General features: G+C 46.5%; 2 protein-coding genes across 9 annotated transcripts in view; one reads left to right on the top strand and one right to left on the bottom strand.

Annotated features, from left to right (window-relative positions):
• LOC142585402 (SEC14-like protein 2) overlaps positions 1 to 4,867 on the bottom strand; it is a 46,522-nt gene extending 41,655 nt beyond the window's left edge. For 2 of the 7 annotated variants that reach the window (XM_075696142.1, XM_075696144.1), the window contains exon 1: positions 1,115 to 1,219. In XM_075696142.1, coding sequence (XP_075552257.1) covers positions 1,115 to 1,204 — 90 coding nt within the window. In that variant the 5' untranslated portion in view covers positions 1,205 to 1,219. Of the gene's footprint in view, positions 1 to 848; positions 1,078 to 1,114; positions 1,220 to 4,746 lie in introns of those variants that run through there. The other 5 variants (XM_075696150.1, XM_075696149.1, XM_075696148.1 and 2 more) reach the window with 5 other exon arrangements.
• LOC142585404 (SEC14-like protein 2) overlaps positions 1 to 24,959 on the top strand; it is a 25,213-nt gene extending 254 nt beyond the window's left edge. The window contains exons 2-13 of one of the 2 annotated variants that reach the window (XM_075696152.1): positions 2,768 to 2,837; positions 5,452 to 5,495; positions 6,474 to 6,536; positions 8,686 to 8,779; positions 9,753 to 9,847; positions 10,805 to 10,886; positions 13,658 to 13,738; positions 16,590 to 16,676; positions 17,543 to 17,649; positions 19,268 to 19,372; positions 21,864 to 22,065; positions 23,861 to 24,959. In XM_075696152.1, the coding sequence (XP_075552267.1) occupies positions 2,768 to 2,837; positions 5,452 to 5,495; positions 6,474 to 6,536; positions 8,686 to 8,779; positions 9,753 to 9,847; positions 10,805 to 10,886; positions 13,658 to 13,738; positions 16,590 to 16,676; positions 17,543 to 17,649; positions 19,268 to 19,372; positions 21,864 to 22,065; positions 23,861 to 23,952 (1,122 nt within the window). In that variant the 3' untranslated portion in view covers positions 23,953 to 24,959. Of the gene's footprint in view, positions 1 to 2,767; positions 2,838 to 4,951; positions 5,069 to 5,451; positions 5,496 to 6,473; positions 6,537 to 8,685; positions 8,780 to 9,752; positions 9,848 to 10,804; positions 10,887 to 13,657; positions 13,739 to 16,589; positions 16,677 to 17,542; positions 17,650 to 19,267; positions 19,373 to 21,863; positions 22,066 to 23,860 lie in introns of those variants that run through there. The other variant, XM_075696151.1, reaches the window with a different exon arrangement.
• Positions 24,960 to 26,844: the final 1,885 nt, after the last annotated feature.

Below are 26,844 nucleotides of genomic sequence, written 5' to 3'. Positions count from 1 at the left end.
CATAGTGGATGCATGCACGCTAATATGGCGCGGGTTCCGTAGAGAGTCGAGAAAGAGGTGTAGCGCTCTTTTGACCGCGACGAGACTTTGCCACCGCGCGGCGTCGCCGTGTATCTTGCAACGCGAGATGGCGCTGTCGTCCCCAACCGTCGCTCTCTCGAGCCAGCGCGGGCGGTGATAATTGGTGCCTTGTCCCGTTTTCTTTTGCTCGTTTTTGTTTCCGTTGATTAGATAGCAGACTCGAAAGAAGCGCGGAGGTTCGCGATATGGCGTGGAGCCTCGTTCGTAGGTCCGTTCGTCGTTGTGCCTCTTTCGAATGGCTTTTTCAACCCTAATGGTTAACCATTTCACTGTATTATTGAACCTCTTAAAAAAAAATGCCTTCATGACACAAACTCCTAGATGCGAAGAGCAGTGCCCGCTCACGCAGTTTCCTTTAGAAATGTGGATTGCGTTTAAGTGGTTTGAACATATATTACGTGAAACGCACATTCAACGTGGTACACTAAGAATGTGCAAGCAGATTTCGCCTCCATTTGCCACATTTGGAGAAAATACCTTACGTTACAAACTTGAGATTTTGTTCACGTAGTGCGTGTTTTACTGAACGAACAGTTCGTTCAGTAAACGTCCCGTCAACGAACGCGTTGAGCATTCGAATTTTCGAACTTTCTCGTCACTAAGCTGGAAAATTATTGAAATATTTCACTCATCATACAACCATTAAAAATATTGTTGAAATGTACGAAAACGTTTTTCAGCCATATGCAGCCATATTAAAACGTGTGAAAATACTTGAAAGATCTCCAAAAATGCGTCGAAAATGCTTTCCGTGATGTGTGGCAAACCTCGATCGTCGCTGCTGTCGCTCGGCGTTCTCGACGCTGGTGACGCAGGTAAATAATATGGCATAGCTGATAACTTCCGGGAGTAGTAGACCCTGTCGCTGCTGCTGCGAGTCGAAGACGCATGCGGTGCAACGAAATATTGCGGAAAACCTTCGGTGCGTTTGTAAGGGCGCGTACACGCGCACAATGTTCCACGGACTGTAAAGGGTTTTTGTCGCTCCATGTACAAGATACGCACGATAGTGTGGTTACTCAGCTATACCTACACTTTTCACCCTTCGAAGAAAGCGTCGAGGTAAACGTGGAAGAGTCGGTGTTCGATCCCGGAGTATTATACATTTTCGATAGTGGCACATCTGTCTAAGTAACGCGCGAGTAACTCGGGGCTCCTTTCGCATCTGTTTCCCCTGGATTAAAAAAAAATGATAACAAGAAATGTAATGGCGCTATTTATACGTGCCGCTCCTTTTTTTTTCTCTTTTTTTTTTATGCAGCGGGAACGCTGGAGGGACTTTTTTTTTTTTTTTTTGCGCGGCTTGGAAAAAGCGTTTTTTATGTAGTCACAGTTCCATGACACGCACGCTCACATATGCTTTGCCATTGTCTCCGGCCAGCTGTAAGAATGTCCGTCGACCGCGACGTCGAGATATATTCATGCGACGATTTCGTCTTTGTGCTATTCCCGTTTTCCAGGAATTGACGTCTCTAATTGCGAAGCACTGACGGCAGAGCTCCGAGAAGCTCCGGGTTTCGAAGGAAAACTCCGAAGAATACTCCGCTTTTGTATCCGCACCCTTAAAAAAAAGAAGCCTGCACCCTTTGGTGCCTATCTCGCCCCACGACGGTAATCGAAACCTATCTCGCCAGCATTTCCTCGCTTTAACGCTACGCGCCCGGAACTCCCGGGTCACGAACGGCATGCGCGCGTTATCAGCGTGCCACAGCGTTCCATTCTCGAGAGAAAAGCAGCGAGCGCAGAGTATTCGAGAAAGGACACACAAGCAAGGCAGATGACGGTTATCGTCGTGGGACAATCAACATAAGCCCCAAAGGGTGCAAACTTTTTTTTAAAGGTGCAAAGCAAGCTCTGGCAAGGCAGAATTCTAATCATAAACAAGAAATGTAACACGGCGCTGGAGCCATATAGCGGATGTGAATATAATACGGAGTTCCCCGTGCAACAATTTGCTTTTAAGCGTGGAAGGCAAGTATATACTTGCCTCGCTGAAGGCTCACTCACACTAGGCCGATCAGACGCCGATTTCGGTCTGTCGGCGTCAGCGTTTTTCTCCTTCGTGTCGGTACTCTCGGCAGCTTGTTAATTAATAAGTAATTAGTTTTTTTCGTTTGTTCATCCGTTCATTATTTCATTCAGTCGCTCATTTCTTTCTTCTCGAAATCTAAAATGGAGCGACGAAAAGCACGTGTCTTCCATTTACCGAATCATGTCCTCTATTAATGCGTCAGCATTAGAAATGTCAAAGCGGAAACAAATGTGTATATGTGAATGAAGTGTGGGAAGCCTGTCACGTTGTTTATATATATATATATATATATATATATATATATATATATATATATATATATATATTGGTCTGATCCGGACCACTATCAGTTTCACTTCGCTCCTCGAAGAGGCAGGACGTGTGTCGAATGAGAGCTCCTGAACAACGTGTGCTCTACGATGTGGTGAATAGGGTAGCCAGCCACACGCATTTCTGGTTACCATCGCTGCCTTCTCTCTTTATTTCCACATCCTCCTCCTCCTCCTCCTCCTCCTCCTCCTCCTCCTCAATGTTGTGAACGTGATTCAAACCATGGAAGCCGGACCTCAAAGAGGTGCTAACGCATTACTCTCGCATTTAACGCTAAATCGCTGCTGACTTTTTAACACAGACTCTATCCACACTTTCCCGCAGTTCAGAATCTCAACGGCCGATCTTTCACCACCGTCACGGGAAGACTGGTACCTGCTCAAATGGCTGCGAGGTAAGCTCATTAAGAACTACGCAATGTGCGTCTACCCTGATGCTGGTGCACGAACGTGGACGAAACGACTAAAACAAACAACAAAGGAATTCAGGCATCGTACAAACGGCTCATACTTACCTGCAAAATATTGACACGCATTCGGCCATTCGAGCGGTGCGGCCGCATGTGGCCCACGTATTGCCCATATATAGGTGACGCGTGACTTCTCCAAATAATGCGAACGCCCTTCGGCGGCGCGACTTCCTCGATCCAATCGCTGTTGAAAGTATAGTGCACCGCGGAGTATCAATGTATAGTGCAAAACCGCGCGTACCGATCGAAGGCACCAGCGTGCCGGAGAAATCGTGCGCCAATTCTATTGCGTAATCTAAAAGCACGCGTCTGCCGTACCAACTTTGTCGGGATGTCCTGTATGCCGACTCGTAATCCCGTTGCTGCACGAAACTGTGCCGAACAAACAGCAGCAATACAGGTAAGCATCGGGGAAAAAAAAAGCACAGCGATTGTCGCGCTTGGCCGAAGCGACCCCGCCAACCAACCGTCACGCAAACGAGCATAAAATAACAGGGAGGCTCGAGCTTCATACTGCGAGGTATAGTTTAGCAAGCAAGAAGAATCGTCTTTGCATCGCGATAAGCGCCGACTCGGACGTTCCAAGATCGGAAGGTTCGAGGGACACTTTGGAAGAGAATTTTCGTTATTCGGGGGGGGGGGGGGGGGGTGTTAGACATCCCAAGACCCCTTTGCGAGAACCAAGGGCATTCACGTGGGCGCGCTACAGGGTCACTGTGTAGTAAACACACATCTATACGCGCATACCGAAGCGCTATTCTTCGTTGATCACTTTCGTCCCGAATGTCACCTTCAGAGCGCGTCGATTGATGAAACCTGGCGCGCCGCTTGGATGTGACTATAAGACGGTGCGACCTCCCATCTGCGTTACCTTAAAGTCGAGTTGCACTTTGTGCATGGAAAGGATGGCTGTATGTGGCTACGACTAGAGGCGACGCTCTGAGCGGTACGTCACGATATATATATCGGGAGAGCTTCCTCGAAGAATGATGGATCGATAACGTTGCCCCTGTCACCATGCAGTGGCGACGGAAGAGGGTATACAGGGTGTCCCAACTATCACGGGTCAAGATTTTTTTAAAAATATATGCAGATACCACGTAGCTAGACAGAACCAAGGGCATGTTGTTTGACGTCGTTCCGAGGTACTCAGATTGCTTTTCTTGCGTTATAATTACAGAACTAGTCTTAGTTAATTAATCGACTTCTCAAATACTGTAAATACATGAAAAGTGCCAGTGAGAAAATTGTAGAGAAGCATGAAAAACTCTCGGTACAGCATTTTGTTTGCTCAATGCGTGCTACGTGAAAGTGTTCTCGCGAGCATGAAAGAAGCCCGCGAATACACGCAAGATTGCCGCGCGACTGGCCGCCACTCGAGGCACTTTGCGCGTATTCGCGGGCTTCTTTCACGCTCGGAAAAAAAACGCTTTTACGTAGCACTTATTAAGCAACAGAAAGCTGTATCGGTAGTAGCCTGCATGCTCGAGCGTAAAATGTCAGTAGTGCATAGCGTCCAAGGCGCAAGATACTCATCGTGCAAGATGTCTACAAGCATGTTGCAAAGTCGTCCACCTTTGTGGGAAACGCCTCATTAGTATTCAAGCCGGTATAACACCGAAGGAAGGAAGGAAGGAAGGAAGGAAGGAAGGAAGGAAGGAAGGAAGGAAAAGGTGGAGAAGGAAATGCAGGGAGGTTAACCAGTTTAGCTTAACCGGTTTAGCTTAACCGGTTTGCTACACTACACATGGGAGCGGGATGGGGGGGATGAAAGATGGGGAGAAGAGATAGAGCACATAACACGGCACACACATAGTTACAGTCTGTCACTCACGCGCGGTACGTGACACCACTGTCACAGCCGCTTGTCCAAGCCCGTCTCCTTCATAAACCGAAGCAGTCCTTTCGTCGCCTTCAGCTGCGATGTCTTCTGTCGGCGATATGTGAAAATAGTTGCAACTGACAATGGTCTATTGTCAAGGTGCGCTAGAACGGACGCCAGGGACTGTCTCTGAACATTATATTCAGGACAGTCGCACAGAATGTGTTCCAGCGTCTCCTCGCAAAGACAGGCATTGCAGAGAGCGTTGTCGGCCATTCCAATGCGACATGAGTAAGATTTCGTGAAGGCCACCCCTAGCCATAAGCGATAAAAGGTATAACGCCGACATTTATTCTATACTTCACGGGGTAAATGTGCCTTATACCAAATCTGATGATGATGTCGATAAATGTAAAAAAAAAAACGTAGGTTTCTGAATTTTATGCTAAACATCAGCTGCTATGAGCTCTTGAACACTAACGAGGTGTTTCCCCTGAAAGTGGCCGACCCTGCAGCAAGATGCATGCGTACCTCGCATGCATAATGCACATAACGCCTATGGGGTATGGGACATCTGCGCGGTGCATATTTTTTCAGCCATGCACATTCTCGCAAACCAGGATTTTGAATGAATAGCGCGGCGAACCTGAATGACGGGACCGTCTGTCGGCCACGCTAGTCGTGGTCTTGCAATGCCGTGCATTTTTTTTCCGACAGCCAGGAAGTTCGACACGAACGATGCGAGGAAAATGCTGGTCGAGGTGAGTCGGATAATATGCATCCCTCCGCTAAAGGAAGCGAACGATCATCTTACATCATCAGGGCTACAGGGGGGGTGGGGGGGCTTAGCACTGGCGTCATCGAGGTCACTCACATTGTTGTACAGCCAGCGTTGTGAAGAACTACGCGTTACATCGGCTCGTTTTATCTCCAGCAGCGCAGTGGAAGCTGTGAATAGCTGGACAGACAATGCGGCGTGTGTGACGTCGCGTGAACACTCCCTATAGGGAGTACGTGCGGTGACGTAATCATAAACGCCGTGATGATTGTCACGTCAGAAGAAAGAACGTAGGTTAACCGAGCCTACAAGCCGCGGCATTTCGAAAGAAAATTTGGTATTACAGTGCCGCGGTGGTTATCTCGACTTGTTTGCACACTCCCGAATCGCGTGACCATAACTTTGCATATTTAAAGAAGGGTGTCTTGCATTCAGTGAACATTAGGCTGGCAGTGCGCATCTGTGTGTTCATTCCGTTTCCTCCATCCAGTGTCTTTGGCGCCGTTCGCAAATATGTAAGTTGGGGCCAACTGGGAAAAAATTGGTAGCATTATATTATATGCCTCCGGCTTCTCTAGTTTGCTTGAGAAGCAGATAGTATCAGTTTGTTTACTAAAATAAAATAAAGTAAGTATTAGTACATAAAGGATAAATTAGCGCAAACAAAAAATAACACAGCCTTGCAAGAGAGAGAGAGAGGCAAGACAAAACAACAAGAATGAGCGCTAGTTACTGACGACAAAATGGTATTCTAATATTTGGAGCATACGTCGATCCGTACTAATAAAGAAGTGCTTCCGCCTAACTAAGTTGGTTAACGGTGTACTGTAATTTTCACTTAAGTTCCTTTCAATTTCGAGTGGGGCTAAACCAACCAGGAGCCAACTGATGGTACGAACGAAATCGTACCGATTTGAATCCTAAACAAAGGCGGTTCCGCCGCCAATGTTTTGCTGCGCAGCACATCGCCTGGCGGAAGAAGCACCAAGTTGACACCATACTGGAGGACTACCAAGCCCCCACGGTTCGTGACGTGTTCGTTATCGATGGGCAAGTTAGGGCATGCAGCTCGACGTTGCGTGTGTCGAGTCACGCAAATCTTCGCCACTGCTCGAAGACGCCTTCGCCAACGAGGGTCATAGAGCAGTTCAGCTCTCGCCACTAGGGCGAGAATAGAATATTAATCACAATTACAAGGAGACTAACGAGAAAAATTAGTTGAGCTGGGCTAGTAAAAAAAGATCCTTCTACAGTACTTAAAATCCACTCTAGCCGTGAAAATTCCTGATAAGCCTGAAAAGACCCGACAACGAGTGGCGACGCCACCTCGAAGTTCCCGCACTAGCGTGCCGTGACGTCATGAATTTCGCCGGTGTCTGCAGGGACCCGGTTAATTCTCTTCTTTTAAAGGTAAATATGGACTACATTGTATTCTAAAAAAAAGCCAAGGACTGAACTTAGATAAGTTTCAGAAGCCTCTTTCTTAGCCAAAACGACACGAATACTGAAAAAAAAAATACTTTGAAATCCTTGACGTCACCTCACGTCTCGAAACGAAACGTGACCGTAGTTTAAGAAATGCAAGTTTCGCCTTCATTTTCTCTTCTAGCAACCAACCTCTTATAACGAAACTGACGAACACAGTGTTTCTAAATATTTTATCAGTTAAACTAATTAAATCTTCATCTTTTAAGTTCCCTTTAAGAAACGAAGTAGATTGGGAGTACCTTGAGTGAGGAAGACAACAACAAAAGCTTCGCGTTGTAAGTTCTCACCGCCGCATAATTTTACGCGGGCCGTTCTCTTCTGTCTCCGATGAATAACTGCAAATTACCCTGTGGGGTAATTAATGTCGGGCCCCGTGTCGAAGAATATCCGGTGCCAGCGTTGACGTGAACGGGGCCCGATAACGCGTTCCACTCTTAAAGGCGAAGCTCAAGCATCCTCCAAGTTTTTAGTTTTGTTCTTTATAGTTCTCGTTTTTATTTTTATTGTCAAGTTTTAAAGTACTTCTCACTCTGTTATTTATTGCGGTCGCTTTACGCGTATCTTCTGTTATTGATCTCTCCACCCCTTATGTTATGCCCTGTGAAGGGCACACTTGTATAAGCGTAAACAAGTATTGAGATGATGGTAATCAAAAAGCTTCTAGCGTACGGGATTCCCTGTGACCGACGTTGCTGCTATATTATTTTCCATCAGAAGAACATGGCGTTGAGTTTAGGAGATAGCCGCGACGTTTAGTCTTTAGTGCAGGACACCGATTGTGTTGTTGCAAGTGCCATAGCTTCATTTCGCATCGCTTGAGCGCATTATGACTTACATTGAACAGCATGTAAACAACTTCCTTCGTCCTATATAGTCTATTCTCCCTTCCTATCCTCCTTCCATGTTTCTTCCCTTCCCCTCCCCCCCTCCCGCCCTTTAACCCCGCCCTCACTGCCGACCGCGCTTCAGGTTCAGCAGGTGTAGCTAGACAGTTACAGTGCCGTAAGCAGTGATTTCCTTACCTTCCCTTGTTACTTAAATCTAAACAACGAATTACTACTACTACTATTGCTACTACTGCTGCTACCACTATTCAGTACTACTACTGCTACTACTACTACTACTACTACTACTCCTACTACTCCTACTACTACTACTACTACTACTACGACGACGACGACGACGACAACGACTACTACTACTTCTACTGCTGCTGCTGCGACTACTAATACTACCTCTACTACTGCTACTGCTACTATTACTACTACTAATCCAAAATTTAATTATTGGGCTTTGCGTGCCAAAACCAAAACGACAACGACTACTACTACTTCTACTGCTGCTGCTGCTGCTGCGACTACTAATACTACCTCTACTACTGCTACTGCTACTATTACTACTACTAATCCAAAATTTAATTATTGGGCTTTGCGTGCCAAAACCATGATATAATTATGAAGCACGCCCTAGTGGGGAACTCCGGATTAATTTCGACCACCTGGGGTTCTTTAACGTGCCCGCAGTGAATGGTACACGAGCGTTCTTGCATTCTGCCCCCATCGACTACTACTACTACTACTAATGCTAGTACTAGTACTAGTCCTACTACTACTGCTACTACTGTTACTGCTATTACTACTAACGACGAACGCACCTGAATCCCTGCGGCACTGTCTATGACGCAGGTGCTGCTGAAGTACTTCCCTGGTGGCTTGTTGGACTGCAGCCCCGATCGAAAGCCGGTGCTCATAGCTCCCGTGGGACAGGCAGACTTCAAAGGTAAGGTACGAACACGATTGCATAGCCAAATGACGATCTCACGCACGTCTAGCCGATGCATTTGAACGAGCACGGTCATAGCTACAAACGGCAGTGAAGGCAGGGCCCATTGCGACATCTAGACAGACAGCTTTATCGTGAGACCCACGGGAAGCTGAAATACCCCGAGTTGTTTGCGGGCCTGCGAACTGTATGCACAGCCTTTGTCAAAAGGATACAGACTACGTTACATGCGACCGCCATTCTGATTGCAGGCTGGCTAAAGGAGTTCCTATGATATGCCAAACATTCAAGCGCGCTGGAAAAACTTAAAAAGAATAAGAAAAAGCTTACGCACTCAAGATTCAGAGGGCGACGGGATTGCCAAGGGAACAGCGCCACATAGCAGAACGACATATATGTGGTAACTGTCGCGGAGTTACCTATAAACATTTCACAAAGAGTTTTACGTTGATATCAGCCAAGAAATTGACTCCTAATTCACGGCATCACTGTTATAAGAACCAGGGAAGTGATCTCTCATCTACCGCGAAAGGAGTTCAGGTGTTCGGTTCACGCGAAACGGATACGGATGGGGTGGGCGCCACACCCACACCACAAACAATGTCCCATCTACCCTACCCTGCCCCTCATTACAGTGCAGCCTCTCGGACGGGTACGTCGTGTGTGCCAGGTGTGTGTGTGTATATATATATATATATATATATATTCCGGAAAATTTGCCTCGCTACGCGGTTTTGCCTGCTACGCGTATTATGTAGATGAAACGTATAGAATTATACAAATAACCACCAACTCCGTGTTAACGTTGTGTTCGGCGCCGAGCGTTGCTCGCTTGCTTAGTTTCTGAGCTGCAGCATGGCTAATAAGACTGTATGCAGTCACTCAGACGTTATGCTCCTGCCAAAAAAAAATTTTCCTCTGCATTCCAATTCAAGGAAGCCCCTCGCTCGTTTCTGTTCTGAACGCGCAGGCATGCTCGAAGCCGCATCGCGCACTGACCTTCTGCGCCACTGCATCTATCTCCTGGAATCACAAGAGGAACTCAAGAGGCAGTCCACACTGCAGGTATGTGCTCAGAACATGCTGAAAAACAAATTTGCAGACTCAAGCGTAGTTGACGTCCGCGTAATGCGAATCATTCCTGATTCGTAGAGCACGGTTGTGCGAATGGCCTAGTTACCTCTTGCGTGGAAAACGATTACGCAGAGATTATATGCGGAGGGCGTTGGTATTCGCAATGGGCGAAACAGTATGTTTGTAATGGCAGCATATAAGATTGAAAGCAAGACTAAAGCTCAATGGCACCTACCCAGTGTACATACCCAGTAGCCCGAGTGCATCTGTAGTTGAGATTCCCGACATTGCCGCGTTCTGAGATGGGCTCGCTGCGGAAATCACTTGTCCTGAGGATGTTTAGAGCATTCTACCAACAGGGAATCGCCGTTCCAGCAACTGCGTTAGTATTCACTCATCGAGAGCGGTTGTTTGAACGATGTAGCAGTTGTGCAGCAAACGATTATCGCGCTCTACTTACTTTTCTAGAATTAGCTAACTTAAGTTCACGTTTGTAGCTCAGACATTATTTTCTTTTATTTAGCACTCTGTAGTACCGTGACCTGCAGTGACTGACCTTACTGTGTGTGACCTGTACTGTGTGTTCTACTTTATCTACTTTATTCTTTGACATTTGACATCTCGCTCTTTCTTTCCTCTTTCCTCCCCTGCCTTCCCATCTTCCATTTCTATGTTTCTGTCCCCTCCTCCTCTCTGGAGAGTAGGCAGGCGTTGTGCCCCTTCCGGTGGCCGTTGCGAGCCTGCTCCTTGCTTTCCCTTTCCTGTGAAATGTGTATATGTGTTCAAAACAAAATATAACAGTAATTTTAGTGCGCGCACTTCGGCGGATGCGATTCCAACGTTTCACTGATATGCGCGAGGCCGGATATGTAACGCTTTCCTGCGAAAAAAAAAAAAAGCACCTTGAGGGATGTCTTTTCTTTTTTGTTGTTGTTAACCACTGCGCAGACGGGCGGCCCTCGGATCGAAACCATGCACGCAGTGGCGGACATGGAAGGCTTCTCTTTCTGGCAGCTTTCGTCTCTCGAAGGTAAAGCATCGGCAAGGCAAGCTCGCGGTGTCGAACACTTTCACAATGCCGACTGCAACGAAGTGTTTAGAAGCGCGCGAATAACACCCCCCCCCCCCCAAAAAAAAAAAAAACAAGAAACTTTCAGATAACGAAATCGATTACTGTCCAAGTCGATTACACGAGTTCGAATCGAATAGTCACTATTCTTGAATGCGAATGTCCTTAAATCGCTTTTTTTAAGGTATATTTCAGCATAGTCAAGTGCTTTCAATTAGACATAAAATTAAAGGAAAAGAAACAGGATTAATTTAATCCCTGCAACCATAGTAAGTGTTGTTTTTTTTATCGCAGAGTCGGGCAGCTCAAGAAACGAAGAATGGCGGGGTCGAGCGCGAGAGGAGAAGGGGGGCCTCTTGACTTTTAGCAGTGCTGCACAGACCGAGTCCGTGTTATTAAAAAATGTCTTTCTGTTTAACCTGTCGACGAGATCGAGTCTGTCTGCGGGTGCAAATTTGGTTCCGGAACCCGAGAACTGTACACACTGGTGGATAATTCCTGAAGGTCGTCTTCCGGTTTTCATGTTTGCAAGAAACGCTTTCCTTGATCTGCTGGAAACGTATGACGCCATCAGACGGTAGTACTTCCGTGCAGCACTCGCCGGAGTTATCGACGACGTTCCTCCATATCTAAGGAAGCTACATTACATGCCGCGTAAAGAAGTCGTCTGGGAAACAAGCATTAACACGGTAAATTGGAGAGGTTTTTCTGTGCGTCCTGGCATACCAAGGGATGCAGGTCTGTCAAAGAGGGTCTTGAAAAGGAAAACATTTACCAAGACCTTCAATACTTCTGCGCTTCAAGACAGGCCCCATAGCGGTAATCAACAATATCGAAAGGCAGAAGGATAGAAAGTTGGGCGAGTTGGTACGGTAACATGATCTTGAGAAGGCGTTATTGCAGGTATTTATATGGGAAGGACCGACGAATGATTGCGAGTTGTCTGATTTACGATGGACAAACTCGAGACGAGACGAATTTCACGACGACACCTGAACAGTCGGATCAGTCGGAACAGCAGGGCCGCCGAAGCCCTGCTAGTAGTTCTCTCGCGCTTGACCGCGCGCTGCTTATTTTCCTGACCCGTACGTCGCTGCGATAAATGAACATTCCCGGCCACGCGGTGCAGTTAATCACGGGGTTCAAGCGAGTACAGTATTAGGATAAGCCTTGTCGTAATAAAACGTCCTTGTTGCTTCACGTTCCAGCAGCCAACGTGACGGTCTGAACTTTTGAAAAACTCCATGACCCTTGCGGGTGGGGAGAGGTCTCAGAATGTACGATCAAGACGTCGCCTTCTTTTAACTCATTATAGTCGTGGTCGCGAAATGAGCAGATCGAAGTTGCAGCAGACGATTCTTTCACCATCGCTTCCAGAAGTTGTCTGTTAGGCGCTTCCGGTAGGCTGCGGTCTCTCTCGTCTGCGAAAGTCGTCTTACTTGAAATGTTGTCCCTCGTCGTAGTTCTCGAACTGCGTCGACGCGATTCCCTCGAGGAACAATATGCGATGTTGGTCCGCAGGATGGTGGAATGTCAGTGGTCATATAGAGCGGTAGTGGTTCCGCCATTACTCTACGTCCTCTCGATTTTCCAGCATAAGTTCGCAGCCACCTGTAATGTTGCCTTGGAGCGCCGGAAGAAGGTCACGGGTTGTCACCGACATGGTCCACGATCGTAGGGGGAAAGCCGGCGAGTCGGCGGCCTCGATGAAGCTACTGAGGTTGCGCTTCCATTGTCGTTCTTCGATTTTCCACTGCGGTACACAGCACGCTCCTTTCCGATGGTGTAGCGACCGTCTGACTAGTCGAGCCCTCGGCTGCGAAGGTCCTCGTACTCGAAATGTGGTTTCACCTACTAATAGGCGCACCAAATAAACGCCTCGCGTTGTCTTAGTACTCCAGGACTGTTTCGTACAAACATGAGAAGCTACGTAGCGGAGCAGGCTACTTCGTTCAGGGAACCAGACCTAATCGACTAAACCGCGATCATTCGCCCTCTCCACGAAGAGTCGTGGGTATGTGAACAAACTACACGTACTAGTTCCTAATGTTCTATTTGTGATTTTAATAAGCAAGGCTCCATAATGTGCAATGCAATGACAGGAGCACGATAAAGTTATGAAAACTAGAATGCCAACATTGTTGCATAACATTCGTGAAAACAACTGATCGTTATTCGGCTCTAAAAGCATGCGATTCGATTCGCTTCTGGCGCTATTCGATTCGTATTCGATTCGGTCTCAGAAACTAGTATTCGCACACCCTTAGAAGTGTTGGACCGACCGCGTAAACATCGTTTTTTTCTGGTAGTGTACATGGGAAACAGCTTCCGCGCAAAATTTCATGTTCGTTATACAAGTGGACGCGTCACAAGAAGTTCGCAGAAATCTACTTTCTTTTTTTTTCTTTTGAAACTGGTAGAAAGGCCGTCATCACCGGATGTCACACAGAGCCCCGGAATGTTGATAACCAGGGAACGTTTATGTGCCCTGCGTCATACCTGCTTATCACAAGGCGCCCGCATCGCCTGCTAAAGTTCTATATAAAGGTTGCCACGTTTTTGAAAAAGTTGCGATTACCATCTCTGCGACTCTACGAAGTCGCGATAGCATGTGGTACCTCTATAGTATACGACACTCGTTTATAACCAGTTTAGCCAAAGTGAAATTCCAGTGCAGTTAGCCTTTAAGCGCATAACTGTATGCATGCTTATCTGTGAATTGACTCGTGCAGTGGTGTCGGCACTCACCGAGGTGATCCAGATGTACGAAGCCAACTACCCGGAGATCCTGGAAGAGGCTTTCATCGTAAACGGTGGGAAACGTGTCTATCGCAGTTGCGTTCGCGAGCTTAGCTGGACCTCGCTGTTTTCCGACAGAGAATTGGAAATACGCGAAGCGCGACATCTAAAGAACAGTCAGGGGCATTGGTTAAGTGATAATAGGTACCTTTATTCACAAAGGACGAGGACCAGAGGTCACAGATTGGGGACGGGGAACGCAGGGGCGAACGGAGAAACTGCACCGAGGAAGTCGGTGCGACCGAAGCTACACGAAAGTATATCGTTTAATTTGTCGTTTCCGCAAGTGACGGCATCAGTCAGCGAACTGTGCGCGCGTGTTGTAGGACGCGCCCTCGAGCATCTGTCGAGAACCCGAGCGAACGCCGTCTGGTCAATGAGGAGCGTCGGTACAGCCTATGATTACCGGGCCGCCATGAATGAGGGATATGTCAGGTCCCTAAACGTCCCCGTATTTGTTTTTTTTTTCTTTTGTCGATGGTCAGTTTCCTGTTACCTACACGCCCCTCGAGGACAGAAATGTGATGTCATCCATTACGTTCGCGTTCGCGTCCCGCCTTTTTTTCCGGAAATATGACGTCCCGCCTTTGTTGGCGTTATATAATTACCGGTTACATTGGGTTATCGGCCTTATTTGAAGCAAAGCAATAGCGTAATAGTCTCATTATCTAGAGCTTCATAAAAACACCTATATCCGCGGAATGAAGCACAAAGAAAAGTGGTTTATACCAGCACATAGAACAAACTATGACAGTCACTCCTTACTTTAAACAGTGTGCCGCACGCACACACACACACACACAAACAAACACACACACACACACACACACACACACACACACAACACACACACACACAACACACACACACACATATATATATATATATATATATATATATATATATATATATATATATATATATATATATATATATATATATATATAAATATATATATATATATATATATATATATATATATGTGGGGGAGCTTAGATATGTACCTTTGTTTATATTTATGTATGTATGTTTCTTTTAGGCTTTATGTTTTGTTTTTATTTTTTGTACGTGTGCTGCAGTACTTGCACACGAAAGGGGTCATGTCCCGTGCCCATCGCAGCTTTTTGTCCCGGTTCCTCCTCCTCCTCTCGAGGATTTAAATTTGAATTTGCCACTGCGCGGTGTAGACCGACGCTGCTACTGACTCACAAGGAGGCCGAATCGCCTTCGTCAGTACGACGCAGCCTGAAATTCAAGCAATTCGATGTGGCAGAACAGAAAATCCAGGCTTATCCCTTGAGCTTCAGGCCATGTGTGACGCAGCTAGAGCCGCCAATACGCCGAACAGCATTAGTGCGGTCGACATCTACACCGACCCTGTCAGCGCTGTACAACGCCTGAATAAAGTTTGCAAGAGGCCACAAATTTGCGAAGACATACGCGATCTTCACAGATCCATCCATCCTTCCATCGCTTATGTGAGCTGGGTGCAGGGACATGGTCGGAGCCAGCGCAATGGCCTAGTGGACAAACTATAATTCTGCACCAGAAATACCACTCGATACACCTTACGTTCCATTGCGTAGGCTTCGGGTCCAACACCCAGTGTGGTGCTCCAGTTTCTGCAGAGGACATTCACCACCTATTATGGCCGTGCCCAGGAACGAAGTACTCGGGAAAGAGTACTAAGTGCTGCCAAGCTACGAATGGGTTAGACAGACTGTTGTTGTCGTTGGCTCCGGGACGCTAAGTTTGCTAAGGCCCTTACTGCAATTTCTACATGAGGAAGGCATCCGCGCTCTAAAATAAATAGACATCTAAGCCGCGCAACAAGCTTCAGGGCGGAAAAAGAAATCAGCTGAGTATGGCGATACCTTGTTTAATTATTGTATTTTCGTTTACTCCGTGACAAAGGTAGAGTATTGACTTATTACTAGACGGCGTAAAACAAAATGTTTCGTGTCGAAGCCTCACCGCTGGTACGTCAGTGTGACGTCACATATTCCAAACTACTACTTTTTCGTATATGAACCATTTTTGAGCCAAACAAGCTCTCAAAACTTGCTACGTTGTCGCCTTTGTTCCTTTAGAATGTAATGTAATCCTTGTTTATTGATAAACAGTCATCTACGCCTGAGCAGATGATGTCAAAATTCATGACAGTGCAGCGAGCTGGTGTCACTGCAGCGTCCGCTGCCCGCCTTTCGTTTTTGCTTCTTTTTCTAGCTTACGGCGTTTCCTATCGCGGTAAGGGTACTCGTTCGGCCATTGCGTAAACGAAATTCGCTGATGCAGCTTACTTTATCATACCTCTTTATGGCCCCTGTAAAGATGTGCGCACGTACGTGGCGACGTGCCTTTAAAGTTAGCTTCTCCTACTTAACACTGCTCTCGCAGTGAAGCCAGCATGCCGCGCACCCTTCTTGTTTAAAACGATACCGCCTCTCACCATGTCCGTTCCCCGGGAGAGTGTTGGCAAAGCGCACTTTTATTTGTCTATCATCGTTCTAAGACAGTGATGGATCTTGCAATCTAAAATTTAGCAATAATAGGTTGGCAGGACTGACGGCTGAAGCAGGCGTCTATATATATATATATATATATATATATATATATATATATATATATATATATATATATATATATATATATATATATATATATATATATATATATATATATATATTTATTTATTTATTTATTTATTTATATATATATGAGCTAAAGTGAATTGTACAAGAATTCTCAGGTTAATATGATTTTTCTCAGAATAATTACGTCACATTTGTTCTATCACTCAACCGCAGACCGTTAGTTTACACCATATCATCGTTCCTGTGTAATGCCACATTTTATTTCTTGCAGCGCCCACTTTATTTCCTATGTTGTGGAACATCATCAAACCTTTGCTGACTCCGAGGACCATAAGCAAAGTGCACATATTTGGAAGAGGTGAGCGGCCATTTCTGCAGGTTGCAGCAATCATGCGCTCTGAAATATAATTGCATATATAACTAAATTGTGGCGTATCGTATTCATAGACTGTAACCAAAAAAAACTATCTATTTTTGTTGCAATCACAAGATATAATTATAAGACGCTCCACGTCCCCCCGAAACGTGTGCCTCCGACATTAGTTTTGGTAACATTACCCACTAACGTGTCGAACATTTCACAGAAAGAAAGTGTACACAGAAAGGAAGTTTGCGCTGAAAGAAACTCCAACCGAAAACTATAATGGGTTAGGCCTCACGTTTCCTAGAGGGTCTGGCATTTTTCAGTAGGGTGTCTTTAAATGAGCGTCTGGAACATGCATTTTTCTGTAGAATGCCGAAAAGACGAGAAGATGAGAGGATAGGCAAACACATACACAGTGCACGTCTGGTTGTCCTTTTATGTTGCCGTCTGTTTCCACTGTTTTCTTAGAACATGCCTCTGGTTTGATAGATGATGCTCAGTTCCCTGGAGAAAAATGTGCGCCTCCGTCTATGCCAGCTATCAGTGTCCAAGAAAGTAAAGAAAGATTGGTGTTTATAGGTGAATTCGCCGCTGTCAAAATTGCCATTTTCTATACATCTGATTGGCTCGCGGATGAGGTGTTCGACCTCATCATATTGGCTTGGTTCAAACGAGAAAACATGATAAAATGTAACGTTGTCTGAAAGAGCACTCCAATTGTGAAACGTCAGATAACTAATCAAAGCTATTGGTTGGAGATCATTATGTTTCATCGGCTTTCTGAAAAAAAGAAAAAGGTATTAATAAACGGAAACCGAAAGCCACGGCTGCACTAATTTTGCTACTTGCACGTTTCGCAGATGGTTGGCAAGAGCTGCTGAGCAGCCGCATGGACGTTGAGCGGCTCCCCGTAAAATGGGGCGGCAAGCTGACTGGACCAGACGGTTACGAAGGCTGCAGACACCTAGTACGTTGATTTCTGACTGTCTTTATAACTGCTTCCATGGTCATCGCTATGCTCATTCCATCTCACCAACTCCGTGCAAAGCAACAAAAGCTATTGATCGCGTCAGCCAACCAGAAAAGGGAAAAAAAAAAGAAAGACTCAGGAGAAAAAAAACTCCCCCATTGTCCGCCTCTGATCGCCCTCTCCGCGACGCTCGCTGAATGGACGTCTCACGGAAGGATTAGCAGAGCACTATGGGCGAGCTCGTCTTCCTTCTCTCAAACACGCAGCCTGCTATCATTGCTGATAGGCTGACATGAGTCCTAGGTTTCACTGCACTGCATGGAGGTAGTGAGAGGGAGTACGGCCTGTGAAGGCGGCAGTTCCCTGCTTTGGAATGCTGGCGAACGTTCCAAGTAAAATAAACGAAACCTGAACTAGATGGACATGTGACGGGACATACTACAGAAACACAGCTGAGTGGAAATGAATACGGCTGTTTAACATGAACTAAGGAGAACTCAGGAGGTCAGCCCACATAACCACACCTCTTTTCACATTAGCACATTAGCACTTTGGACACTTTGCACTGTCTGTCACGGTCCGACGCAGCTAGCAGACTTCGAGTGCTTGCACAGGAGATCACGCTCTCTCTATGGTGCACACCAAACAGCCAGACCACCCGGAGCAACCGTCAATACCACCTGCACTCTTTGATGCATCTCTGTATGCCAACTGGACTCCGCCGAAGAGAGGCCACTCTGCTTTATCGCTTATGGCTAGGGGTGGCTTTCACGAAATCTTACTCATGTCGCATTGGAATGGCCGAGAACGCTTTCTAAAATGCCTGTCTTTGCGAGGAGACTCTGGAACACATTCTGCGCGACTGCCCTGAATATAATGTTCAGCGACAGTCCCTAGCTGGCATCCGTTCTAGCGCACCTTGACACTAGACCATTGTCCCTCGAAACGATTTTCACATGCCGCCGACAGAAGACATTGCAGCTGAAGGCAACAAAGGGACTACTTTGGTCTTTTAAAGAGACGGGATCGGACAGGCGGTTGTGACAGTAATATCACGTACCACGGAATGATTGATAGACTATAACTGACGATGTGTGTGCTGTGCAATGTGCTCTCTCTCTCTCCGTTCCCCATCTTTCATCTCCCCATTTCGCTCCCATGCGTAGGGTAGCAAACTGGTTAAGCTAAACTGGTTAACCTCCCTGCCTATCCTTCTCCACTTTTTCCTTCCTTCCTTGCACTGTCTGCATCTCAATTTAAACCACGGCTCATTTCCCCCATGCTTTCCTTGGCTTCACTGTCTGTTGGCTTCATATTGTAGTGTCTAACACAAATCGAGCCGCCAGGGCGCGCGCGCGCGCACACACACACACACGCACACACACACACGCATATATATATATATATATATATATATGGGCGGGGCTTCAATGTTACTACTGTATGTAATGTGGAAAGCTTTGAAATTTCTTGATCTAGTGGAAATTGAAAGCAATATCGTAGGATAGCTAACTCGAGGGAAAGTTATGAATTACAGTTTTATATTATGATCGCCATGCTTCGGGAACTGAGTGAGGGTGAAAGAGAGAGAGACTAACGTGAATATCGCATGCAGATCTGCCCTGGCGGTCCCATCCCGGACGAGTACCGGCGAAAATGGTCGGAAGCCGCAGGTGCAAAGTCGCACACCGTCGGTGCTGGCAGCAAATGGACTCTACCGGTATGATGCCTTTCAGCAGTTGGCTGCCATACTTCCATTCCTCGTCTTAGCGTGTTATCTTGTTTCTGCTTAGCTCTAAAACTGATGTGGACGGTGTGACTAAGCGATTTAGGGCTTTGGAAAGAGCTCCGGAGCGTAATGATCCTTCCCAACGTTATTAACTTTAGCGTGCGTCGTACGTTCAGCACACATATATAAAGAGACACAAAACAAACGCTCATTTGTATATTTGGTCATTGATTTCTTCGAGCCAAGCAATGTAAATGTGCTCGCACTTTTTCTTTGTGAACAGAAGAGCTTTGCATGACTGACATCCTCCTTTTACCCTATATAGCGCCTCAAAACGCTGATCTGGAAGTACTGACAAATTTCCGCGAAAGAAATATGGCCTCCAGCTCGAGTATAGGTTGTGTAACACGTGATAACCATCCTTGATTACGTATATTGGAAGCGAGGACTTACGGAGTCGCCATCTGTCGGAAGCGCCTCGCTTGCGTAGTATGAGGGATAACGCGGAACGCTCCTCATAGGTTTGGCTGTCGGCGCTCAATAAGTAAACCATGCAGGAGCCCTCCTGGACATTTCTGTAAGTACCCTGGAAACGAAGGAAGCTTGTTACTGTCAAAATAATAATCTTTGGCAAACAGGAAACTGTTCGAAAATAATTTCGTTGTAGCTACGGACTCCGACGCCTGCGACGGCGACTTGTGATGTCCCGTCTCGATGATTCAATTCTTTTTCTTTTCTTATAAAGTCTTGGACGTTTCAGTATAGTTATATCTCAGTTGCGTCGCACTGTACGTGTCGGTCTTCTCAGTGAGCAATAACCCACTGCGAATTCTTTTTCTTAATCTAGTACATTGCATCGTTTGGTGCTACACAAACATGAGCATATGCCATGCTTTTCTTTAATTTGCTTCTTACCGTTCCCTTTCCATTCCAGTTAGCTTGCCAGTGTGTAACATCAAGTTCACAAACCAAAGCTTCATCACATCAGTCGCATCACATCACATCAGCATCTCAGTGCGCGCTTTCTGCTACTCACTGAACATCGCAGACCCGACGCCATAGCAGAAATATTCCTCGCGGAAGTGCTTGCTGCACACCCGACTTTTCGCCGACGGCTGCTTGCCGGTTCTAAGTTTCGCGATCCAAGCTTCACGCAGCTTCTTGTCCTGCGGGTATACGTCTGAAGGCTGACACCGGGCTCCGTTGTGTACGTCCGGCTCTACGCCACCGAGCAGTAGCCTATACCATGTTGGACACCTTCAGAAGCAGCCACTACCTCTTTCAAGTGTTGTCAAGCGCACACCCGAAGCGAGAAAACCACCCCCACTTAATCAGAACCGCAGCGCAGGTGAACTTTCGTTTTCAGCTCGCTTCGGCGTTTCCGAAGCAGCCGACGCAGCCGCTTTGCCCACGTGAGCCCTCATTACGCGTCACGCCGCGACGGCGGCGCCAGCTTTTCCAGCGCTGGAGCTCGCCCCCAATATGCGTGGTAAAATTGAGTATCTCTGTAACGCATCATCATAAACATCATGCATCAACCCATTTAACGTCCTCTTCAGGATGAAGGCCTCTCCCAGCGATCTTCAATTGCCCCTGTCTTGCTCTAGCTGAATCCAACTTGCAGCCTGCAAATTTCCTAACTTCATCACCCCTCCTAGTTTTCTGCCGTCAAGGACTGCGCGTCCCTTCCCTTGACACCCACTCTGTAACTCTAATGGTCCACCGATCTACCCTACGCATTGCAGGACCTGCCCAGCTCTATTCTTTCCCTCTTAATTTCAAGTGTACAATAGCGGCTCTCCCCGTTCGCTCTCTGTTACGCATTGCTCTCTTCCTGTCTTACTCCTTTTTATTCTGTAAATTTCTTTCTCATGATACCCTGCGAGTAACTGACCTAGATAAACGTGTTCCTGCTTAGATTCTAGAGTCTCATTGCTGATCATGAACTCTGGTCCCCTTACCAGGCTATTTAACATTACCTTTGTCGTCTGCATATTAATCTCCGACCTGATGGTCCCCGAATGGGACTAGCCAGATGATGTTGAGTTTGCTCGCGTCTATTGTGGACCAAATAAAGTTGTTTCACTCACTCACTCACCCTACTATTACACTGTCTCAGTTGAGGTCCTCAGTCATTTGTTGCAATTAGTCCCCGGCGTTGCTGAACAGCAGGGTATCATCTGAAAAGCGAAGGTTGTTGAGATGTTTGCCATTGATCTTCACTTCTAATCCTTCCCAGCCCAATCGCTCGAATACTCCTTGTAAACAGGCAGTCTGACATGATGTCTTCTTACATGCATAACACAGTGCCTGTCAAAACGCAACGCTGTATCTTATTCTGCTCGGTTGAAGAAATACCGACTTTATGGAGGTCTTTGATGAAGCATATTGAAACGTCTAAGACTTCTATCGTCGACTGCTAAACAAACACAAATGAGATTCTAAGCACTCGTCGTCTTCTCCTTCTGCCGGCGTATATCAGGTACCCGTGGCACGAGCCGGCTCGGAACTGCGATGGGATTTCTGCACGTTGTCCGGAGACCTGATATTTGCTGTGCGATTCCGGCCGCCCGGCGGCTCCAAAGATGCGGACAAGCCACGTGACCTGGTGGCTCCCAGGAAGGTTCCCTTCACGCGCCACGAGCCCCATAGTGGTAGCCTTTGCTGCCAGGAGCCAGGAACCTGTAAGTATACTTGGACTGCAGTCGTTCGGATGCGACATCGCTTCGTTCGAGCTTCCCTAACAGATATCATCCTTTCCACTGCTTATATACGGTAAACCCTCGTTATAGTGAAGTCGTCGGAACGGGAAACTGACTTCGTTATAAATGTTGCTTCGTTAAACGGGGAGTAGCTATTGGACAGTCGTAGTAGTGCGGGATATAAGCCTCCAACAAAACGGTAGCTCGCTGAAAGCACATGTTGAAACCAAGCCGCGCTCTATTGTGCTGCTATGACAGCGGCGAAATTCGGCTGTCACTCGTGAATAACTCCTTAGACTCTGTGTTGCCATCACGTCGTACAGTCAATCAAGGAGCTTCCGCTACGCCATGGAGTGACCTTCGCAGTGGTCTTTGCTTCGGCAGGTTGGTTCGAAAACGTAAAGTGCCATCGTGTACGCTGCACCGAGTGGTCCCGTGAGGATTTCGTTCTGCAGATTTCGTATTAAGCGGAGTTCAGGGCTGCGGATATCTTTTTAAGGAATTCGGTCTAAAATGCATTCACTGCGGTTGGGACCACCACGAGAAACTTCGAATAAATCGATTTCTTTGTGGCGAGGGATTGCGAAGACACACACACACACACACACACACACACACACACACACACACACACACACACACACACACACACACACACACACACACACACACACACACACACACACACACACACACACATATATATATATATATATATATATATTCCAGCTGGGGTTATGGTCCACAGAATTTCTAACTAAACAATGTTCCGGAGTTCAGCTGCGATTGGACGCGATCTGAAGAGACATGCGCTGGACATCATATCGAGGTATAACGGCGACAGTAAACGACGTTCTTGTGCTGTGACTCTTTCACCGCCACGAATCAAGACGCCGCAGAATTTCGTCTGATCGACGACATAGCGAGATTTCGCGCGTATACCCGGGGACGTATTCTCGGACGGTCACTTCAGAGAATGTCGCTTTCAGTGCACGCTCATTGGCTCGTTAAGAAAAAAAATCGGATGAGCTCATTAGCTGGCTGAGAACCACGTCACGCGAATGGGATGGTATCGCCGAAAGTGATCGCACGAGAATACGTACCACGAATAGCTCCGGCGCCATCGAAATCGGCGCGTGAAAGCCCGCGGGAACGGTGAGGAATTCTGAGTGGATTCATAACGCCGTTAGAAAACCCGGTGGGAGCAGGACGTCAAAGGGGCGTGCGTTGAAATTCTGATAAGCTCGCAAACCTTACTCGCGTGATAAATTACAGTTCTGTGTTTGTATTTGTCTACTAATTTTACTTAGTGATCGACGTGCACCTGCAACGGCGCGTGACGATTACACTCATAGCTTTCGTCTATGTTCCAGGCGCGTTGGCACACAACAAACTGCAATTACGGGTAGCAACAATCATCGAGCTAGTACCTTGGATGATCAACACTGCGCACTTCCAAATCTAATCAGAGTGTGTGGTTGAGGTCATGCATCCCGCATGAAAGTCTTCGTAGCTTGAGACGCACAAACGACGCCAAAATAGATAATAAAGTTATTTCACTCAATCACTCACGCCAAAATGTAATGGAATGGAGAAACCTTATTATGGATGTTGATGGCAAGAATTCCTTCCTTCCTTCCTTCCTTCCTTCCTTCCTTCCTTCCTTTTTTCCTTTTTTTCTTTAATGAGTTGGGCTCCAACCTTCTCTGCAATGCCCTTCTTTATACCCGTCCTGATCATGAAAACCTGCCCTGCCTCTCTTTCTTTCGTGGCCCAGACGAGCTCGTGTTCGACAACTCGTACAGCTGGCTGACGCGCAAGGAAGTGAGCTACAGTGTGCAGCTGCTGCCACCACCGACTGGCAGTTAGCCCTGACGGAGGATGACGCAAAAGCGCGCAGTGGACCGATGCAGTGCCCGCGCCGCTCCGGAGCTACCGAGGTCGACGAGGCGATTCGTCTGAGGATCTTCGGCGAACCCTATCCGTGATTGCACATGACGTCACGGGCGCCATATTGGATTCTATTTACAGCATCCTCAGCCTAAAGCCCTTCCGTCCACGCCTAGCAGGTTCACCTCAGCGTAGCTGGATATAAAGCGAACAAATTGAGGCGCCGTTTCGTAATGGTACCTAGTACTCCTACGTGACGGTTGCGGTGACGTCTGTCGGCAGTGCGCAGGGATGTATGCCGGGAAGGGGGACGACGGGAGACACCAGTGCTGACAATATGAGCACTAAACGGCATTGAACGGTGCACGCAATGGCAGACAGCCCTATTAATAAAACGTATAAGCCCTGCAAAGCTGCGTCTATGTTTTTTTCATGTTCAAGAAAACTCGTACGAGCCCGTATGATCTTATGGAATTGCATCCTGGTCTTTTTCTGCTGGAAAATGACCTACCCGGTACCTCTCCTGCTTATCCACTTCCGGCACCGCCGCACATCTAATTTTTGTTTCGCTTTTAGCGTATTAAAAGAACATTAAAGAAGGAAACTGAATATGTTTATATTGATGGAGTACGCCAGTAGAACTCCATTTTCGTTGTTTTCGCGGCAATGTGTTGATTACTAGAAGAGAATGGCGGTCAAAGTTTCGTTTTTGAATTGCAAGCCAAGAGCCCTAGCCCTGGTACGTCAGTGTGACGTCATGGATTGCAGAGTACTTTTTTTGTTTGTTTGTTTGTTTGTTTGTTTGTATGCTTGTCTGTCTGTCTGTTTGTTTGTTGTTGTTTTTTCTTTTGGCCGTTGTGGTTCAGTCAAGATTTCTGAAAATACCGAAGTTCAATTTTCGGCTCTTTTAGAATACAATTGAAGCAGACTGCGTCTGTAGTGTGAACGAACCGGAAGCAGAGAAGGAAGGGGGGGGGGGGGGGAGGCGATAAGAAGAAGAGGAGTCAGCAGAGAATAAAGATTAAACAACGGGCAACACCCGTCTCACCCAAGTCATGTCTTGTGTTTAGTACATTTTACCGCACCGCTACAACATTGAAGTTCATTTTTTTTTTACCGACAATTATTTTAGTAGGGCCCCGAGCAGACAGTGTCAAAATGCATGACGCTATGGTGCGCTGGTGCTGGAATTGCAAGATGGCGTAGCCACTTGCCTGTAACTATTCCGTATTTTCTGGCTTAGTAAGCGTCTTCTCGTGTTAAGAGGAAGCTTTAGCTCGGGTGCTCCTATCTAAATACATGTAAAAGGAGAATTCGTTGTTCTCGGCAACCACTACACCAAACTTGACGAGGTTGGTTGCATTTAAAAGAAAACCTTAAAATCTAGTGACTGTTGGTTTCGGATACTTTATTTAGATCGTCAATTTTTGCTGAAGATTCGCAAAAATTGTAAATTTTCAGAAAACGAAACTATCACGTTTACAACTCCGTAACTCAGCAAAGAAAAATTATATAAAAATTCTCTGAATTGCACATTATAGTACATCTAAAGCGGACAAAATTGATATGTTACACATGAATCTCAAAAATTTAGTAATGTGTAAACACAGCTTTTGCAGAGCCCTTGTACACAACGTAACAAATTGACGGAAGATATAACTTCACATATCGAATTTTTCCGCTTATAATGATCTAATGGATGCCGTTCACAGAACCGCGATATTTATTCTTGACGGAGAGCTAATAATTTGTAAACTTAGTGCTTCTATTTTTTTTCGAACTTACGAATTTATGAAAATTCTTTCAACAATATTCAAGGCTTACATTGTTGCAATCACAAGGGCTGTCCTGAGGCTTCCATTTGCTGCACTATTTATCTTTTATTTTAGCGTGCTAAATTATACCATATAGGGCCAAACTGCGCAGTAAGCGTAAATTATTTAAAGCGCGAAAGGAAGAAGAAGAAGCGGAGAGAGAAGGGCGCAATTCCTTCAAGGATCTGCACATACATCTATCCGGAACGCTGTTTATAAGGGCCAATCCCCCAGTTTGGGCACGTACGTGGCATGGCAGTATTTCCCAAACTTTAGGCCGAAGCTAGGCAGAAGCCCCTCGGACGGCGGGGCCCCAGCGACAGTCCTCATCCGGAGCTACAGCCGAGTAGGTTGGCCCCGTATAGCTGTATACAGCTAATACCAGCATCCTGTATACTTAAATATAAATTCTGGGGTTTTGCGTGCTAAAACCACGATCAGATTATGAGGCACAGCTTAGTGGGGGACTGCGGAATAACCGCGACTCCCTGGGGTTCTTTATCGTACACCCAATTCACGGCCGGTACATGGGCGTCTTTGCATTTCGCGAACCCCTCTGAAATGCGACCGCCGCAGCCGGGATTCGATCCCGCGCCCTCCGCGTTAGCAGCGCAACGCCATATCCACTATAATTATGGGTTCCTGAACACTCAGCTAATATACAGATAATATTGCGAACTACACAGAGACCTAATATAGCGAATCGGGATAGAGCGACTTATTCTTTGCCTCAAACACACGAAACTTACTCAAACTCATGTAAAGCAAGTTTCTCTCCGCTGCGAGTCCGACGTCGATAATGAGCGTAAAACGGGCACACATTTGAGGAAAACAGTGTTCCAGTCGTAACTACAGTCTCAGTGAACAGCAGCATGGCAGTATAGCGCTGCGTCATATAAAGCAGTTATGACCAAAAACACAAAGTTATTGCTACGGAGCAGTTATTACCTACCTTTCAGGAAACGCCGTAGCAAATTAGACTCCGCGGTCGAAAGATATTTCAAATATCCCGCCATATGCACCGTTCCCGTTTGCCATTTTACAGAAATACTTTGCT

Source organism: Dermacentor variabilis, chromosome 6 (genome assembly GCF_050947875.1).
Source record: "Dermacentor variabilis isolate Ectoservices chromosome 6, ASM5094787v1, whole genome shotgun sequence".
NCBI lineage: Eukaryota > Metazoa > Arthropoda > Arachnida > Ixodida > Ixodidae > Dermacentor > Dermacentor variabilis.
The sequence above is the reverse complement of the archived record's forward strand: the minus strand, read 5'-3'. Positions and strand labels throughout refer to the sequence as shown.